The sequence below is a fragment of the Anopheles aquasalis genome, chromosome X (genome assembly GCF_943734665.1).
Source record: "Anopheles aquasalis chromosome X, idAnoAquaMG_Q_19, whole genome shotgun sequence".
Lineage (NCBI taxonomy): Eukaryota > Metazoa > Arthropoda > Insecta > Diptera > Culicidae > Anopheles > Anopheles aquasalis.
In genome coordinates this window covers 1,820,630-1,841,640 of record NC_064876.1, presented here as the reverse complement: position 1 = coordinate 1,841,640, position 21,011 = coordinate 1,820,630, and the positions used below count along the sequence as shown (strand labels likewise).

General features: G+C 46.9%; 1 protein-coding gene across 1 annotated transcript; it reads left to right on the top strand.

The window, feature by feature from the left end:
• The first annotated feature begins 900 nt into the window (after positions 1 to 900).
• LOC126571948 (probable cytochrome P450 9f2) lies at positions 901 to 3,073 on the top strand. The gene is made up of 2 exons (XM_050230870.1): positions 901 to 2,026; positions 2,113 to 3,073. Exons 1-2 carry the CDS (start codon positions 1,045 to 1,047, stop codon positions 2,823 to 2,825), a joined length of 1,695 nt encoding a protein of 564 aa, XP_050086827.1. The 5' UTR covers positions 901 to 1,044; the 3' UTR covers positions 2,826 to 3,073.
• The last annotated feature ends 17,938 nt before the right edge of the window (positions 3,074 to 21,011 follow it).

Below are 21,011 nucleotides of genomic sequence, written 5' to 3'. Positions count from 1 at the left end.
GCACCGTAAAAAGTATCTTTTCGAAGACACGACTTTTTAAATTTGATGCCATGGATGAAGTTTTTAATAAATCTGCCCCAAAATATAACTAAATATTCGTCAAAAGTTGCAGTTTAATATGCCAATCGCTTGAAAATAAGAAGTTAAATGGATACGTCACAAAAAAATCGTCAAAAACGATCCTTATTTTCGTAAGAAATTACCGAAGCCCTCTCTCAAGACCGTACGAGAGTAAGCACAGCACGACCGAGGTACACGCTCCTGGTATCCATCTTCCTAATGCCAACGCGTTACGCTGAAAGTGCTGAAGCAGTGTCAAGTTCAATGGCAATCATCCACGAGCAGAAGCAATCGTGTGACACGCATAAGAACAACGTAGACCAACCCGCAGCGTGCCGCTACTATCATAAAACATCACCACCAGCCAGCCAGCCAGCCAGCCAGCCAGCCCGTCCTCGTAATGCGTCCCATCCGCGGTTCTTTCCGGCAACACAAAACAACAGACGTCCCCCCACCCCCCCCCCCCCCCACCCCCCTTCTCGACAATCACCAATCACGCTCGTCAACAAGTTTTAATCAGATGATGATGGTGTCGGACGCGGTAGGTTCGGTAGCAAATATAGATATAGCGCGACAGTGGCTCCTGTGATGCTCCAGACGTCCCAAACCGGGGAACCGTAGACCATCGTGACTTGCAGGAATGAGAAATGGGCGAGCAATCATCATCATCACCATCAGCGCCACCACCACCACCACCAGTTGCAAATTGATATCAATTCAAATATTTGCAGTACAGTCCACTCGCGGCTCCCGGTGCCAGGTCACCTGCACCTTGGCTGCTGTCCTCGGCTACTCGGCGTGTGGCCGTAAAGTAGACGAGCGGCCGTTTGCTACCCCCGGTTGGTTCAGTATCTCGGTGGCCGCACTAGCAACCGGACACGAAAGAAGAAACAAACAAACAAAAAACCCACAATCAACCAACGAGCGCGCGCCATCAGCAGCAAGTTTTGCGGGGTTTAGAAGTTTTGAGCACGCACTCCGACAATGATCGGCAGCACCGTGTCGCTGGCCACTGGCTGGCTGTTGTCGCTCGAGGGTTTACTGCTGCTGGGCTCGCTGGCACTGCTCTACTACTACGTCGCGGTCGCCGGTCAGCGGTACTTCGAGGAGCGGGGCGTACCGCACGAACGACCCTCGTCGATCCTCGGCAATGGTGCGGACTTTCTGCTGCGCCGCCGGCACTTCACCGACGTGATCAACACACTGTACGGGCGGTTCCGCCGCCACCGTTTCTTCGGTTACTTCGATTTCCTCTCGCCGATCTACGTGATCCGTGACCTGGAGCTGGTGAAACAGATCTGCATCAAAGACTTTGACCACTTTGTCAACCACCGTATCGAGCTGGACGAGAATCACGATCCACTGTTTGGGCGGGCGCTGTTCGCGATGCGGGACACCCGCTGGCGGAACATGCGTGCCGTCCTCAGCCCCGCCTTCACCGGGAGCAAGATGCGCCAAATGTTCGGCCTGATAACGGCGTACTGTGAGGCGGCGGTGCGGACGATCGAGTGTGAATCGACGGGCGCTAGCGGTTACGCGGATCTGGAGATGAAGGAACTGTTCCGCCGGTTCGGTAACGATATTGTGGCGACGTGTGCGTTCGGCATCGAGATTAACTCGTTCCGGGATCGCACCAATGCGTTCTACACGCTCGGGAAGGAGCTGACCAACCTGGACGGCATTCAGGGGCTCAAGTTTCTGGCGTTCAGTTCGTTCCCGCGGTTGATGAAGTTGCTGCGGATGCGGTTGTTTAGCGACAGGATGACGCGCTTCTTTCGCCACGTGGTGCTGGATACGATTGCGCAGCGCGACCGGAAGCGCATTGTCCGGCCGGATATGATCCACCTGCTGATGGAGGCCCGCCGGCAGGAGCTGAAGCTCGATGAGAACGGGAATGTGCGGCTCGGTAACGGAGCGGCGGATGACGGTGATTCAGGGAAGGGCGCACCGTCGAAGCGGCTGATGGGTAAGCGCCCACGCACGCAGTTTCCCGTACACCCTGCATTTCTTACTGCGGCTTTTTCCTCCCCCCCCCCCCCTTTTTTACGCTAGATTGGACCGACGATGATCTCGTGGCACAGTGTACGGTGTTTTTCTTCGGTGGCTACGATACCGTGTCGACCCTTTCCTCGTTCCTGGCCCACGAGCTGGCCGTTAACCCGGACGTGCAGCGCCGGCTGCGGGCGGAGGTGGACGAGGTGCGCACCGCGCTCGCCGGTGCACCGCTCACCTACGAAACGATGCAATCGATGCGGTACCTCGATATGGTCGCCATGGAAACGATGCGCAAGTGGACACCGGCCCCGTTCCTCGACCGGATGTGCACGAAACCGTACGTGCTGGAGGACTACGACGGGCGTAAGGTGCAGCTGCGCAAGGGTGACGGCATCTGGATACCGGCGTACGCGATCATGCGCGATCCGGACCTGTTCCCCGAACCGGACCGCTTCGATCCGGAACGGTTCGCAGCGTCCGCCGGCAAGGGCACCGGCGTCGATCCGGCCACCATGCTGGGGTTCGGCATTGGGCCACGGAACTGCATCGGGTCCCGGTTTGCCCTGATGGAGGTGAAGGCCGTGTTTTACTATCTGCTTAGCCACTTTCACCTGGAGATGGCCCCCGGGACCCAGCATCCGCTACGCCTGAAGATCACCAGCTTGGCACCGGCCGCCGAGAAGGGCTTCTGGATACGGTTCCGGGTGCGCGAACCGACCAGCACCGGCCGAGGCAGCACCGATGGTTGCGGGTTAATTGGGGGCAATTGATCGTTGGAGTGATTTTTTTTGTTTTGTTTTCGTTGCTCCCACTTCCTATCTTATCTTTTCTTCTACCCACTCTCTCCGTTGTTTTTTCTTCTTCTCCTGGGTCGTTTGCGAGCTCATCGAGTCTTGAAATAGAATTCGGTTATCTTGTCACTGGGCGAGCGGCGGGCGGCCGGGTGGAGTGCACCTTGCGCGAGAGCAAACAATAAAACCTTTTTGTTTGGCGTGCAAACAACGTGCGGCTCACTGTCTGCGTGTCTTTGTGCTGGCTGCACCGGTGAGAATCTGCAACGTAATAACGCGTTAACTAACTTTGTTGACGTTTATTATGGCTTAAAAGGCTCCGCGAAGACCGCTGGCCTACCGATCCGTTCCTTCCACATCTCTCTGGAGAAAACGGAATCAAGAAAAATAGGGTGCCCTATATCTTCAGTTGTTGTACAACTGTTTCCAGCAGCATTTCCAGCAGCAGACTGCTGTCAACTTAGGAAAGAAACATCAGCAACGGCAACTGCGACGAAAATGAGTAACCAAAACAATAAATCTCCACCGGGGGGGTGGGTGGCTCATTTGTTGCCTATCATCGTCTGGATCGTCACGTTGATAAGGCGGGGGAAGCCAGTTCAAGCTGGTTGGCGCCGGTTGCACCAGCACGATGCAGCACATCGCGATGAACGCTCTCTGTTCCACGGGGGAATAAATCGAACGGAAAGGTTTACTAAAGGTTCGGCTTGTTACTTTTTTCTTTGATGGTTCTTTTGTGGCTCAATACACCATGCGCACCATGAATTCACTTGACAGATAAATGAAGTCATCGCGAAGTTAAGCAGCAATTTAAAGGTATAGAAAATTCAGATAACCCTTCTCTTTTAATGGATTGTAATCGCGTTTGAATCGCGTACAGTGCATGCTTACTTTCAGGAGGTTTGTGGTGGCTGAAAATCACTCTTAAAAAACAAAATGCACCTGTAATCTTGTATTAATTAGATTCAAATCCATTTCAATCCATGATCATGTCACTATTTTGTTTTTCAACTCTTTACTTTATTAGTTTTAGAAAAAAACTACCGCACATGTGACAACATAAAAAACAAAGGAAACAAAGGAAAACAGGCGCATAATTGGATACACACTTTACCAGACATAGCTTCCCGGATGTGCCGGAACCTTTGACGCTGCGAAAACGGATACAGATCAGCCACGCGATGGTGCAGTGACTTGCCAGTGAGTGGCCAAGTGATGAAAATGCGAGGATCGAGTGCACCAGTGCGATACTCGTTCGCGAGACCATCGACAGACAGTTTGAATGGGACGGTTAACGTCCTGGCATCCCTTTCGAAGGATACCGCAAGGTACTAACCCCCCTCTCCGACCGTACCTTAAAGGCATTGGAAAGGGGAGGAGGGTAAAAAAAACAGTTATCGTTTGTACGCTTTTACCGCTTCGCACGGCGCTAGCGTCGGTGAGTAGATTGAGAAACCCTAACGAAATGCATAGCATAACTGCAGGGGGAAAGGATACGCTGAAAGTAAATTCGCGGTTAAAGAAGGTCCTTTTCGAATTATTTGTGAATTAAAATATACAAATCCGATATTCTTTGGCTAGCTTTTAAGCTTTCACAGGTCCAGTAGAGTGAAAACTCTACGCCTGGAAAAAGGCGTCCTGAAAGGCATTTCTTTTCGGGTGTTTGGCCGCAGGAAACATAACTCGAAAGGTAAGTTGATTTTTGAATATGTTTTTTCAGTTTTGGCTTAGATTTTGTTGCTGCATGGAGTGGAACAGAGTAAAGAAGTGTCCTTCTTCCTGCACCATGTCACGGAAGAGCAGCTCAACATGAGTACAGGAGGGAATATGCTAAAAGACTTTCGTTTCATCCTAAGCTGAGCTGAATCGTATTAACATTACCCAGAAATATGTTGTAAAGCTTAAAAGAGGCTGGAAAAGCAGTTTATTGTGTTTCGAATCAACAATACAAGGCATTTAATGCAATATGTCGATAGAGAGTTTGGTGGAAAGCAATCCATGTTGCATACCAATGGACCGTCGGTGAAAGGTCACAATCAAGCACGGTCGTAGGTGGTTGTGATTGTATGGAGCAGTTTTTCCGTTAAATTAGAATGTTGAATTAGTGAAAATAACAATACTGTGGCATGCGAAATTTATGTTGGCACCCGAAAGGATTTCTATGATTTATTCAGTGAGCATATACGCATCGAGGAAACCATTTTGTTTTGCAATAGGAAAACGATTTTAAACGTTCCGCTAAACCCATCCTCGTCGTATTAATTGTCTACAATGCTCAGATTGTATCTGATTGAGAATTTACTGGAGTTTTTAAATAGAATTCCCATTAAGAACGATGTCTCTTTATTAAAAGAATTATTTTACGGGTCAATACGAAGAGAACAACATAGCAGAAAGCCAGTGAAAGACACATGAAAATGGCTACAAATGGAAATCTGGGGTAAGAGTGGCCCATCTAAATTGTTAAACATGTTTCCTGGCAGGTGGGCTATTACTTTTGTCACAATTACATGATCGACCATCTTTCACTTAAAGAATTTTCAAAAAAGGTTATCAAACCTATCAAACTCAAAGCTGGTGGTTTGGAAAGAGGAAAGTTAGAACTTCCCACACTTAAAAACCACACGCCCTTTGCGATGTGAAATGTTGAATCTACAGACGAAAATGTAGGAAATCCAAGAGGTGGGCTTTTACTTATGAACTTATGTTCACTGTATGTAACAGGTTGATGCTGCTTGGTACACTCTTCACCTATTAAGCAAGCAACAATCAAACAATTACAAATTTAGTGGGAACGAGCGGAATACGAAGTAGACTTCAAACAGTTTTTGATCAATTTTAGTTCACCCTTTCACTGTCATTTATTAGATTAACGTATTTCCGCCATACAAGCGTATAAAAAAGCGATAAAGGGCTTTGCAATTGCTTTAAATCTGCTGCCCGCTTTAAAAAAACCAATGCAGATACTAGCCTAGCACTTACGGTTTATTGGTGTCACAGAGAGGACGTACAACCCGCTCCAGCACGGACACTGCACTAATCGGCACTTTGATTGTCATTCGCACAAATTCTTAAGCCTCCAGTGTGTGACAAAATAGTTCACTCGTAAAATTCACAGGCACCACGTTCTTTGCACCAACAAGTGATGAGATATATTCTACAAAACTGCACATCATTTAGACGAGCTATTCAGGCACTGTCACTTCGTTGGTAAAGTGCGTCGGCAAAGTGCAGAGTAAGAAAATCCGTCCACTAGCACCACAAGACGTTGCGAGAGAAGAACGCGAACTGAACGGTGCATTTGTTGGATCGGGTCGTGTCGGGCCCGATTTCTGGTCCGGCTGGAGGGGTAAACTCAAATAGACTAGGCTCGTCGTATGGGCGTAGCATCCCTTCCATTCAACTCATATGCAGCCGCGTTCGTACGCCAGAATTAACGTACACAACGAAACAGGCAAGCTTCGCGGCTTCTATGATCATGTTACGCACGATCTCTCGCGATCGCTAGCGACTCGCACGGCTGCGATCGCTCTCCAGTTGTAAAGTACTGACGGGCCTTGGTAGCGCAACAGATCGAGCAGAGAAAGATTATATACTCAACCCTTATGTGTTCGAGGGTTTTTGTTTTAAACAATGGCGCAATTAGTATCGGAGAGAGAGAGAGAAAAGAGAGAGAGAAAAGGGAGAGAGAGAGAGGAGAGAGAGGAGAGAGAGAGAGAAACAGAGAAAGCATTATTAAAATTTGGGTGGAAATTAAAATCAAATCACACGCTGCCATGACATCATCATCATCTTCTAGGTATCTTCTCTCCATTTTAAGCTGGATCATTTAATATGATTAACACACTCATTATCACCTTACACGTTATTATCACCCCAATGATTTGAAATTGTGAGCAAGCAAGCAAGGCGAGGAATGCAATTGATTATCTCCCAAAGCAGCCCAAAGATGTTTGAGCATGTCTTGTGGTGACTTGTCCTAAGTTCGAGAAAGCATATAAACCTCGCGCAAGGTGTAGAGTAGTAGTCGTTGATTTCTCATTTGAGTTTACATCATGCTTAGCATAATTGGTAACGGTGCTTCACAGTGTTTTGATGCGTCTGCGACAAAAAAAGAGGCATACACTGATACAGGGTGTGGCAGAAAATCTTCATCAAAACGAAACGTCATCCTTTTGTTTGTATTATTGTTTGAGTTTCATTGAAAGAAACAGAAAACATTTCATTAAAAAAAACTCTACAAATATTCTTCTTTAAAATTTGTTTTCTTTTTTGCCAGCAAGTCTTTTGCCTTCAACGTCAAAGTGAATGAAACCACTGAAATCAGCTTCACATTAGTTTTGCGTAAGCGCATATTCATCGTAAGTTTAAAACAACAGACGATGGTAAACAAACAATATCTACGCCTCTAAAGAAAGCATTTCTGGGGTTTAATATTTAAACTATCTTCGCGCGACCTTCTTTCAAAATATGTTCAAGTTTCTGGCACATCTAATCAGATACTTAACCACTTGTAGCTTAAATGTTAAATCAAAAACTTATGCGTCTGGCCATGTTGATTTTATATAACGCCATGATTTCATATCTTGCATGCCGCGATGTGACGGAAATCTTTCTTTCTTCTTATTCTTCCTCTCTTCTTTCCATTCCATTCTCATCCCGTCTTGCTGTGGCAGCGTCTACGCAGCGACGATCGGTAGAAAGAGAACCGCATCCGAGTTTATTCGTCAAAGCCGAGAAGTCAAAACGGAGAAATCAATTTTGCACAAAGTGAATGAAAATATAAATCAATGAAAGCCCATGCTTGTGTTAACCCTTTACGTAGGATCACACAATGGATTAGCGAGACCGATATTCAGTTGAATACGCAGGAAGGAGCTCGCGGACATTTCCACACAGACGAAGTCAATTGTTTGACTGAAGGTATTTGTTTGTTACAGGGATGAGTAACATTTCGATCTGATTGCATTGGCATCTTTTGAGTAACGTAGTTGAACCTTTTAGTTTCTTCCAGTATTTTATCTAAACAAATATATCCGGTGATTAACTGATGGAGGATGTTTAGAGCATTCATCAGCACAAGTGTTTAGCAAATCTTCATCAAGTGCAAGGTTTTGTTCTCTCTACTCTTATCGCTTCCAATTATGCCGATGAAGCAGACCGCGAACAAAAGACCACCAAACTTGACTTGTGCTAACAAAGGTAAACAATTTGTGCCCTGGTGGTTCCTTGATTCTTCCCCGGTGATCGTCACCTAGCACTTTCGTGTCGAAATTGGACCCAGGTCTGGGTCTGGTGCTGGAGCCATGGTGACAAATTTGGAGAAAAGAAAAAAGCGAAACAAAGCAAAGTCATCATCATTCGGGGCTGCCAGATTGAAGGGTTTTGTGCATGTTGCTAGCCACTTGAGATGTTTTAGCGTCCCGGGTTTGTTTAAAAATGGGAAAAATTAATAAGATCACAGCACAGTCCTCCATGCCCATCTCTCTTCCACACCAAGACCCAGCGCACCGATCCTCCGGCCGTTTTACGATGGTGCGAGCCAAGCGGATGCACGTACCAGTGCCGGTGCTCACCATCAGCACCGTCAGCACCGTCAGCACCATCAGCACCAGGAAACAATTAGTGCCCTGGGTCTGGGCATCGTTGTTTTTATAGAACTGTTCTCGAGTGGTATGTTCGAGGCGTGATACGATTACTGCTTAGCATTCTTTTATCACTAACGCATGATTCCCAGATGTGAAGAATGTTTAAATCTTGAGAATATTTTAATCTCATTCAAAATTATGAACTCTACTTTCTTTAAAATTAATTCACCACCAAGTGCAACATGATCACATAAAGTGAGGCTGACTAACTCCATCTATTAGTTATCAGTAATTGAAACTTTTTTGTCTTAGCAAACTGCCTAGATTCTCAGTGACGGTAACTGATCATGGAATTAGTAGCACACGAAATAAGTGAAGCTGTTCCTGTAGCAATTTGCAACCGTCTTTCTGTTGGCAAGGGCTGGCGTACTGAGGTACAGCAACACATGTCGCAGATGCTTGTAAAGATAACATAAACGCGATCGTGAGAGAGAGTGAGAGAGCGAAAGAGACTGAGACGCGTGGTTAGAACGAAAGGATTTGTTTGAAAACGTTGGAGAAAAATAAACCAACATTTACTGTACTGTCTGGGAGTTTTTCGTAGCCCAGGTGCGCTCCCTACATTCTCCGATTGTTTTTCCACCGTCTCGCCACGGTATTCTAAATTCGTCGTTTCGTTTAGCGACCGGGGAAAAACCTGGACGCTCGTATCAACGTTGCCAAGATCCGACACCCTTCTCCTTGGCTTGCACATTTTTTTTGCTTCAACGCTCTGGCAACGGATTGCGATCATCATTGCGATTCATTTCCGTGTTTCGGTGACTTCGGTAGCCAACCAATGGCGCCGGCCCAGACAAACGCCATACTGTCTATGTTGCTTGATCATACAATTATCATCGCTGCCATCGCCTTTGACCGCAAAGTAAAGAGAAGCATGGAATGGGAAGAGGGGATTAAAAAAAAACGACCGACCCGACGACGGTGTCAAAAGAGGGCGGGAGCCTCGTTACGGTGTGCAGCCACCAGACAATGGCAGGTTCCTCCGCCCTCGATGGATGATGATAATGGATTGTGCGTGCTCTCGGTTGTCCTCTTTGTGTGGCCATCCTCAGGGAGGCAGGTGCATTGGTGGTCGGGGATAGGGGATGGAATACCTGGTGGGCCTGCCAGAGACCTGAGCGCTTCTGCTGGTTTTTTGTTTACTGTTTGCTTTGTATTCCGTCGCAAGGACATGCTAGCCTATCACCTACGTTAGTGAATCAAATATAAACGAGATTTTCTTTCATTGCTGCAATCCTATTTTTAGATTAAAGGCACAAAAGAGAGTAGATTGATGGTCTGCATAAAATCTTCTGATTCCGAAGCAGATCTATTATTTAATTAATCAATTCATTGACAGCATCAAAGAAAGGGCACAGATCGCTCGAAAGCGTGGCAAAACACAGGAGCAAGATGATTTTCCTTATGCCGTTTCTCAAGATGACTTGTTCTAGACAGAGCGAACAGCAAACCTTTACCGAGAGACCAACGTAAGTCAGGTGGAGGAACGTGTGGAACCATCCCTTTGGGAATTATACTCTGACGATCGCGAGACATTGTCACTGCGTACCTATGTCACCATATTTCGGATGCGTTTATGCGGTGGACAGTAAAAAAAAAAAAAAACAATCATACAACACTCAATCTGGTACAGTACTGTGTGGGGTACTATTTATTTTCTCTCGAATGTGAGTTGCTCGACCAGACACGGCTGGTTTCGCCATTTTGGGCTGCCTAGCATTCAGCGGAATCTAAACCAGCGCTCACCGGTCATGAACCGAAGGTAATGGGTGACCAAGCGCTCGAAGCAATGCTGATGGAAATGGCGCTGCGCGGGAAACGGATTACACTCAGTTACACGTGTGGGCCACAGGAGCACCCCCACCAGGGTTGGCGGGGTGGTTTTGTTTTCAATAGAGACTTACGTTCAAGGCAGTGAAGGATGGACAGCACATTCCTGTAAACGGCATACCGAGCGACCAGGCCATCGACACACAGCTTTGGCAAGCAATGCTCACCGGAGCATCGCACAGTACGCACACCGGCGGTGGAGGCGGTGGAGGCGGTTCCTCGTTCTCGTACTCTTCGTAACCGTCCATATTATGGGGCGTAGGAGATGCGCGTTGATTGCGATCCGCGAGGACACGTTTAAACGGCGAACGGTGAAGACTTAATGCGGCGTAAGGTGCCAGTCCTGGGCAAAGGGACCCCAGCGAGAGTGACGATCCCGGTGTTCCGGCCTGTGTGTTGGTGCGTAGCTGTGTCTCTAGCGAATGCTATAGAAATATTCTAGACACGCGAGAAGATCAAGAAGAATCAAGCTTTTCTAGAATGTCGTGCAGTATGTACGCACGGTACTTGTCCCGAGTACGATGTCGTGTTGTTGGTGTGCGTGTCCCATGCTGCTTGACATGGGCAGGGGAAAAAAAAACACGTCAGCGAGTAAGGGTCTGGTGCTGGGACGGGACATCTATGTATTGGGGGGACACATCGGGACATGCATAATTCAGTGGAGAGATTGCTCTTTCTCTCGCTCTCTCTCTCTCTCTCTCTCTCTCTCTCTCTCTCTCTGCACAATTAACAACAAAAGCGGGAGAGCGAGACAGTGAGAGTGAGAGAGAGTTTCTTCACTGAACATCAACCACCAACACTGGTATCCAAAGTTCCGTCCCCCATCCTTGATACCGACAATGGGTTGTGGATTGTTCTATATATTTTCTGTTTTAAATTTTTTTTATTTTTTTTAGATGGTACCTTACGGACGGGGCCGTATTTATCAGGTGTATAGATGGAGAAGAGAAAAGTACAATGAATAGAGGGAGCAGGCATTAAAATTTATTTAAATAATGCGCTAAAAGGTACAGTCCAATTGTGCCCCCGTCTCCCCGCCCCTTTACCGTCCTCTACTAATCTCTTACATTACGCTTCCACCCTTGGGCGTGGTGCTTAGTGAGCTTAGTCAGTAGCGAGTTATGTGATGAAAAAAAGAAGAAATTATGCAAAATGCACGACCACTTCCATAAAACCCATTCACGGTGTAGTGCGGCTCATGATGAGCATTTACTCAAGATATAAGCGGTGTGAGCATCAACACGGGGAGCGATTATGAGTGTAGATGTGCCTTTTTTTTCGCACACGTTGGTGGCCAAGCGATCGCACCGCATTCTCCGTTGTTCTCTCGTGTGCTAAGCATCTTCCTTTCCTTAGTCTGTTCGGTGTCCGTTCGTCAGTGCGTTTAGATCGTCTCAGTGCATCCTTATCGATCCTCTTTGGTCACAAGTGCAGTGTGTTTGTTCGATTGTCCGTTTACTACAGTGTCGTGCTTGTGCGGTACTGGGAGTGATAACGGGGAAAATAAAAACACCTTTTACCCAACAAAACACGGAAATAGGTAATCAGGAATTTCTTCTGCCAGTGAAGCGTCTGTACGGCGAGCTTTTGTGAAAAAATAGTCCAAATAGAACATCCTTGGTAAAAGCTCACCATGTGGAAATCGAAAACAAACAAAAGAAAATCGCACAAACTAAAACTCTAAAAACGACTTGCAAGAAAGTAACCGCACCGAGAAATGCATGCACATTTGTGAAATTAAGCTATTCGTGTACACAAAAAAAAAAACAACACGATGGTGACGTGTCGGTGACAGATTTGCTGATTTTGATCAAACCGCTCAAAGTGCTCGTGAAGAAAACCGCTCGCTACCGTGGCTCGGTAGCGCATACCGACCCCCGGGGGGGAGTGAAGTGCGACGTCATTAATGTGTGATTCGTTTCTCAACTTTTTAGCACGCGTGTGTCCCTGTTTTTAAAGTGAAAGAAAAAAGAATTTAAAAGATGTCCGGCAAAGGTCCGACGAAGCCAGCACAGCAGGAGCAGCCAGGCCCATCTAGCGTATGTCTACTTGTTCACTGCATTTCGCCCCTACTCTTGCCCGTGTGCTCTCCGTCACAGGAGTTACCATCTTCGTGTTTCACCTTTTCTTTTTTTCCAGGACGGTCAGAGTGACACTCTTTCTCAGGGTAAGTGTGCATTAACGGTCGACCGGGTGGCTTCTTGCAATTCCCCCATTTTTTTGTTTTTCACCCCTGCAGCTTCGGAGCAGCGGGCACCGGAACCGGAGTCCATTCAGGTGGCTCCATCGTCCGCCACGCCGATGCCGGATTCGGGAGCGCCGGTAGACGGGCACGTCGAGCGCAACCCAGGCGGGTCACCCGCCCAGGAACGCGGGGAATCGATGTTGGATGAATGGTTTGAGCCGAAGGACGATTGGCAGCCGGACCAGCAGAGCATGCTCGATTGGTCGTCGATTGATGATGATGCGGATCATCATGCGGAGCAATTGCCGAGCCAGCGGCAGCGGAAGCTGATGAAACGCAAGCTGAAAACGCAGCAGCGCAAGCTGGTGAAGCGCAAGCTGACGGAGTGCAAGCAGAAACGGCAGCAGCGTAAGCTGATGGAGCGCATGCTGAAAAGGCAGCAGCGTAAGCTGGTCAAGCTGCTGAATCGCAAGCTGCATATCACCGAACCTGGGGTGCATCATAATTCTCCAGCTTCATCTGACTAAAACGCTCCTTGATCCCATATAACAATGATTGATTAACCTTACTTGCTATTTTATTTTCATTGATCAACCTTCCTTGCTATTTTATTTTCATTGATTAACCTTCCTTGCTACGACTAACTCATCCTATCCTCCTGCCCGAACTATATACCACTGGACATCATAACACTGTTATCATAACGTTGATCAATTGTACCGAGCAGTTAGATTTTTCTTTTCGACTAACCACATAAAACTACAAGTCCAGCAAATTAACAACAGAACCATAAAGCCAACGAAACGATAGTGCAGGGAATATCTCAAATGCAACAACATCGAACCAAAAATCAACAGCAACTTTGCATTTCTAATGTGCTAAGCTACTCAATTTCCTCGTGTTCTCAATAGTTTTAATAAAGGTGAAGCTTCCCGTCTTATCTACAAGACAATCCATTCGAGGACAAACTTTTGTTTTCTACTGTTGCAATCATTCGCAATTTACTCAGTTCCCTCCCCTCCCTCCCTCGCAATAATGCATATTTTTATTAACGGCTATTGTACAACCCTTCCACAGCTCATCCAATGCGAACGATTGTTTGGTATAGTAATTCCGTAAGCCAATGCATTTATAAGCAAAACACAAAGACGATATGTTAACCAAATGGCGAAGTATAACCGGAAATAAAACCTTACCAATTGTGGAAGAAATTTGCAATGCAGCTCTGGTGTTGTCTACTTCTTCAAATCGTTCCCTCGCTTCGTCCTTTCGCTCCGGTTCTCGCACTCTCTATCCCCATCGTAGCGACATGACGGGTTATTTGAAATGTACAAATCGATACTCGTTTAAAAGATTTTAAGTTAAGCTAAGTAGCCTCGACGAGAAACGCATTCTTCACGAGTTGCACGAGCATGTCACATTCATTATACGCTCGCAGTGAGAGTTCAATAACCCTTAGTGATCCCAACTGGCCTGAGCTTTAATTCTGGCGTCGTCGGAAGAAAAGGCTCATCTAGCAACCGGCATGGAGAAGGTGCATCCAAGCGGCATCAAAGCGGCATGGAAAATGTGTGAAACGAAGTCGATTAAAGACGTATCCTGCTGTGCTTTCCTGATGCTGCAGCAACATAGAACGAACCTCCTTTTACTGTCCTGTCTGATGCGTCAAACAAAGGAATGTTTTAGCCCTCAGCGAGCAAAGGCTGCTAACAGGTTTGGTTCTACAGTTCGCTAAGCTTTTTGCATAAACTTTTACGCAATTTAATTGTGCCCATCCATCCATAAGCCAATTAAAGTAGCTTTCATGCAAATGATTTCCCTCTGCTTTATTGATACGGAAGATCCCCAATCGAAAAACGCACGAGCTACGCAATTAAGGATGGGAGCGTAAAAAAAAAGAAAGAAAAGTGAAGCTGGACCGGCGTGGGATCATAAACTCCGTGGGGCGCACCCAGAAGTTTGCATTGAGTTGGGCCTCAGCCTGGTTTCTAGCGTTAACGTGAACGGGTAGCGGGCAGAGCATATCAAATCTGTCAATCGCAATGCAATCGGCCAGTCAGTTCGGCCGGTTGGCCTTCTAAGATGTTTCTGCTTGCATGTGTCGTTCACCGTTTGCCGCGTTAGTGACGGTGCAAAAAATGAAATCCTCTTCGTGATCCTTGAGTGGTGCAGGTCAGAGCCAAAGAACGCCGCCATTGCGCTACGCCAGTGGAGAATGTTACGCTTCCAAATAGCCGCGAATGGTAAGGAGGTGATGGTGTTTCGCATGTTTATGGATGCTTCTCGGAAACCATGGCCGATGACCACAGATTGCACCTACCGTCTTTGGGCAGTGATAAAAAGAAAGAAAAGAAAGAAAAAGACGAAACAGAACGGTGTGAATACTCGTTTGCAATCGCTACCACGATGACTGCAGGCAGAAGATGCTGTAGCACCGTTTCCGTGGCCGTAGCCACAACGTCTTGGAATATTGGAATAACACCCGGGCTGGGAGACAGGAAATGTGAATGGGATGGGGAACATACTTCATGCCGGAACATGCCGGTTTGCTTCTCGCACGCACTAAATGCAGCAAACATAAGGGAGTGCAGATGCAGGTCAACCCATCCCCAATGGGCACCGTTTTGCCCATCGGTCCAGCGTTGGTCAGCCCCGGCCAGTCTCACACAACGGCTAAGAATAGAATTGGTAAAGCTTTTATAGCACATCACGACGCATGGCAGTCAGGGGTGTCGCAACCGCACAGAGTCCGCCGACTACTGCGGCTAACAAGAGAATTGGCAGAGAAGCTTTTATAGCACACCACGACGCATGGAATGCCAGGCAGTTGCTGGTTTTTGGAAGATCAAGACGACGACCACGACGACGACGACGACGTTGTTGTCTTCCGTGCATCCTGGTGCACCCGGTATGCGTGAAGGAAAGGGAAAGGAAAGAAAATAAATCCCTCAGTGGAACATGTTTTGCTCGCGCACGATATGATTTACAGTCGTGGATATCATAAAATGTCGAGCATGTCTGGCCCAACACTGACCCCCGTCCCCTCTGAAGGTAACCTTCCCACGAAAAGGGGGGTGTCTGTGCGTCTAGTGTTCCTCTTTGAAGCTGATTCGCGACTAAGGATGCCTAAGGCTGTCCCAAAGGGTTAATGCGTTTCCCTTCGGCACGAATTTGCCAACGCAACAAGTGGGGCAACACCACGGGGTTTGAGTCGCTTTTTAAAATAGAAAACAAATTGTGATGATAACAAACAATTTGTTCGCAATTCCTTCCTTTCAATAGCAACGCCGAGCAGCAGGATACGCGTTGCTGCTGCTGCTGCTGCTCGAAGAAAGAAAAAGAAGAAGAAGGCGTGGATGTTGTCGGCTTCCTTCGCATCCAAGCATACAATCATGCGCCGATTATGCTGTCCACGAGTCCCTGCAACACCACCCCGGGGCTGGGCGGGATTTGTTATGGTTTTTCGTGAACTCCGGTTGGCTATTTGCGCTGGCATGCGCCGTTGAACCCCTTTTACTCGGCTACTCGGGGCGCGCATCATCCACTGCTCTGGCGCTTCCGTACCTTCCTATTTATAGGCCCCACTTTCCCCTTCCTCTTCCGGCGTTTGGCTTTCATTCCCATGTTTCCCATGACAATCATTGCATTGGATCAATCAAAACAAAACTAGCGAACATTATTTATTATAACTTGCTAAGCGCCCCGGTTACAGAGCTACGCTAGAAAGCAGGATTATTTTGCACTTCTTTTACTTTCGCTTTCGCACGTAACTGGCGTATGTATACTGATTATCAATGATGATCCGTCTAGCCGCATCCGTGGGAGGTTTGAACAGAACGTTGCGCGCGATCGGCCTTCCGGTTGCCAGAGCGTTGAAGCAAAAAATGTGCAAGCCAAGGAGAAGGGTGTCGGATCTTAGCAACGAAGAGACGAGCGTCCAGGGTTTTCCCCGGTCGCTAAACGAAACGACAAATTTAGGATACCGTGGCGAGACGGTGGAAAAACAATCGGAGAATGTAGGGAGCGCACCTGGGCTACGAAAAACTCCCAGACAGTACAGTAAATGTTGGTTTATTTTTCTCCAACGTTTTCAAACAAATCCTTTCGTTCTAACCACGCGTCTCTGTCTCTTTCGCTCTCTCACGATCGCGTTTATGTTATCTTTACAAGCATCTGCGACATGTGTTGCTGTACCTCAGTACGCCAGCCCTTGCCAACAGAAAGACGGTTGCAAATTGGATCTAATTCTAATTCCATGATCAGTTACCGTCACTGAGAATCTAGGCAGTTTTGCTAAGACAAAAAAGTTTCAATTACTGATAACTAATAGATGGAGTTAGTCAGCCTCACTTTATGTGATCATGTTGCACTTGGTGGTGAATTAATTTTAAGGAAAGTAGAGTTCATAATTTTGAATGTGATTGAAATATTCTCAAGATTTAAACATTCTCCACATCTGGGAATCATGCGTTAGTGAAAAAAGAATGCTAAGAAGTAATCGTATCACGCCTCGAACGTGCCACTCAAGAACAGTTCTACAAAAACCACGATACCCAGACCCAGGGCACTAATTGTTTCCTGGTGTTAATGGTGCTGACGGTGCTGACGGTGCTGATGGTGAGCACCGGCACTGGTACGTGCATCCGCTTGGCTCGCACCATCATAAAACGGCCAGAGGATCGGTGCGCTGGGTCTTGGTGTGGAGGAGAGAGTGGGTGTGGAGGACTGTAGTGAGATTTTATTAATTTTTCCCATTTTTAAACAAACCCAGGACGCTAAAACATCTCAAGTGGCTAGCAACATGCACAAAACCCCTTCAATCTGGCAGCCCCGAATGATGATGACTTTGCTTTGTTTCGCTTTTTTCCTTTCTCCAAATTTGTCACCATGGCTCAAGCACCAGACCCAGACCTGGGTCCAATTTCGACACGAAAGTGCTAGGTGACGATCAGCGGGGAAGAGCCAACGAAACACCAGGGCACAAATTGTTTACCTTTGTTAGCACAAGTCAAGTTTGGTGGTCTTTCGTTCGCGGTCTGCTTCATCGGCATAATTGGAAGCGATAAGAGTAGAGAGAACAAAACCTTGCACTTGATGAAGATTTGCTAAACACTTGTGCTGATGAATGCTCTAAACATCCTCCATCAGTTAATCACCGGATATATTTGTTTAGATAAAATACTGGAAGAAACTAAAAGGTCCAACTAAATTACTCAAAAGATGCCAATGCAATCAGATCACACAAGCAAAGGTCTGCCTTATGCACAGCCATCGAAAGGTTACTCATCCCTGTAACAACAAAGACCTGCAGTCAAACAATTGACTTCGTCTGTGTGGAAATGTCCGCGAGCTCCTTCTTGCGTATTCAACTGAATATCGGTCTCGCTAATCCATTGTGTGATCCTGCGTAAAGGGTTAACACAAGCATGGGCTTTCATTGATTTATATTTTCATTCACTTTGTGCAAAATTAATTTCTCGGTTTTGACTTCTCGGCTTTGACTAATAAACTCGGATGCGGTTCTCTTTCTACCGATCGTCGCTGCGTAGACGCTGGCGCAGCAAGACGGGCTGAGAATGGAATGGAAAGAAGAGAATGAGAATAAGAAGAAGGAAAGATTTCCGTCACGTCGCGGCATGTGTGATGGCAGTGAATGCCTTTTATGAAATTATCGTCGCCAGACAATTGTGCGACGAAGATTTCAGTGCCCTTTTGAGAGTTTTGTGTCAGCATCCCGTTATGCGATCGCTTCACAATAATCCACGATCATTTTCCTCGTCAACCCTTTGATTATCGGCAGGCTGCAAACACAATCCACTCATTCATCGCCCCGAGACACCGAGACTCGCGAGACTCAGCGGTCAGCAATAAAATAATATTAATCATTTTAATCTAAGAAGCTTGAAGATTGAAGAAGTTCTAAGCTCTGATACGAGCCAACTGAAATACTTTCTAATAGTTCGCATCAATCTTTGGACAAAACTTTACCTTCTGTCGGGGGTTCGATTGACAAGACCCATGCCGAGAGTAAATTTTATTACTACAAACAGCAGCACTCAGAGGAATACTGTTTGGAAGAATGGCTAGACCATTCTAGCCATATAAATGTTTGGTTTGGTATGGTTGCAATAACTTACATAACTTATAGTTCATGGACCTTTGAACCTACCGTGTACACGTACTCGGTTGATTTTATAAATAACCGATACATCACGTCCCACATGATCTTGTTTTATTCGATTTTTAACCTCTTCGCCCATCGCTACCAACTCATTTTCTTAATTTTCCGCATCAATGCGCGCGCCTTCGGTCGTAAAAGTGTGGACGCGATCCGGAAATGGACGGGGTTGAAAGGAGTGAAAATCATTTTCCCACAAAACCGTCTTAGAATTCGAGCATTGGAAAAGGAAGGCATTCGATCGCACATAGCATAAATGACAGTAAATTGTTCATTCGCTATGCTGCTGCGGTGGAAGTGCGGAATGTTTTAGAGAAATGCGATCTCTTTTAACATTTCCTGGTATCAGCGGGAAACAAAGGGTTGTTTCGAAGGTCCTCGAAAGGGGTTCGGTAGCCTTTCGTTACGGGGTTTCCTTCTCAACGTACACTTGTTCCCGTTTATGCCACCGCCGTTAACACTGAATGGCGTAAAATATGTTCGAGCCGTTCTGGCATCGACACCATTTGGGTTTATGCGACAAAACGAATCGCGCTGGTTGAAATGATCGTGAGGGGAAACACTTGATCTGCTTTGGAAGAACGTCTAAAACGACCGTAATTGATGTGGTTCACGTTTTCTCTGTTTATCGGTGGCTGTTTTCAAACAACGGGAAAGCAAACTGAACGCAAAAGTTTTATTAAAAGACCTTAGTGGAGGCCTTTACCAAGCTATCCTTTCCTTTTTTCGCTCTTTTTTCCTTTTCCACAAATAAATGTGGCTCCTTCCTCGAGAAAAGATGGAAGAGAATTGATCATCAACGGCATCAGTGCGATAATTGAGGCCTCCAAAATCATCTCGCCTCGCCAAGAGATGTAATTATCTCCAGCATTATGCTGGCAGGCAACAGCCGTACATCCAAAGCGAATGCGTGCGTAGTGCGTGCCACTTGTGCACATCTGTGCGGTTGTTGCGTCGCCGGCATCTTCGTTGTGCAGATGCGCTTAATCTCTAAAGGCGGTGATGTTATGCTAGACATATGGACGCCGGACATTCATGTTTTCCCTTTAGCTTTTGGCGCTGAGCAATGCCACCACCGTGAGTCATGCGCTTGCTTTGCACCACAATCCGATAAAGAAACTAAAAGAGGAGCAAAATTGAATGGGTCGACTATTCAACAACAGGAAAAACCTGGACGTTCGAATGCCATCGTTCGTTTGGTTGGGAAGTAGTGGGTCATGGCCAACAGTGATTGGTTCAGAATCTTCTGCCAGCAGCTAAAGCTCGCCTTGTCGCTTCGAGCGCGAGCCACCCGAATGCATCGTTCGCCACGCCATGGGTGGCAGGCGTTGCAGGTCCCACCGGGAAGCTGGCATCAAAGGCAGCTTCGCCGGCGAACAAAGCAGCCCGCGGGTGCAGCTCCAAGTTTACAGCCAGCGAGTTTACTACCTCCATCTCCAACACCCTCCCTCATGGGCTTTCTTCTTCCAACGCCGCAGTTTCTGCCCTTTTCTGCGCGTTGAGCCGCCGCCGTTCGGGTGGTCGCCCCGAACTGGACGTAAAAGTTATTTTCGAAATATTAAATTAAAAAAGTAAGAGCCACTTGAATTTTTAATTTAATATTTCCAAAAGAAAAAAAAGAAACAAAATAGCTGCAAAACATTCGTAAGCTGTAATGGGGCGAACTGGTGCACCGAAAAGGCCCTCGCAAGACGAACGAGAACAGAGTGAATGTGCATTTGCTGTAGGCATGTATTTTTTAAGCATGCCGTGTCGACTCGCGTGAGACTGAATGCGTCGTCGTTGTACGAAACGGGCGCGAACAAGTCACAACAGGAACGATGGACTTTGGTTGCATCCTTCTGCAGCATCTCCGAACGGCGTGCAATCAATACGCATCGCAGCAACACGTCGGGTGCTCAGGCATGAACAGAAAGCTAGTGTTTCGATTAGTCAGATCTATCAGAATAATTAGATTTCGATCTGATCAGAACATCTTGAAGTATCATTCCTGCCGAATCGCTGGAACCGAATGGAAGCCATTTGCGTTTTTGTGTGGGTTTTTTTTTTATTTATGTTGTCTTCAGAGACGCAGCGGTAGGTCCAGAGCAGGCCTATCAGGTATTCCATCCCCTATCCCCGACCACCAATGCACCTGCCTCCCTGAGGATGGCCACACAAAGAGGACAACCGAGAGCACGCACAATCCATTATCATCATCCATCGAGGGCGGAGGAACCTGCCATTGTCTGGTGGCTGCACACCGTAACGAGGCTCCCGCCCTCTTTTGACACCGTCGTCGGATCGGTCGTTTTTTTTTTTAATCCCCTCTTTCCATTCCATGC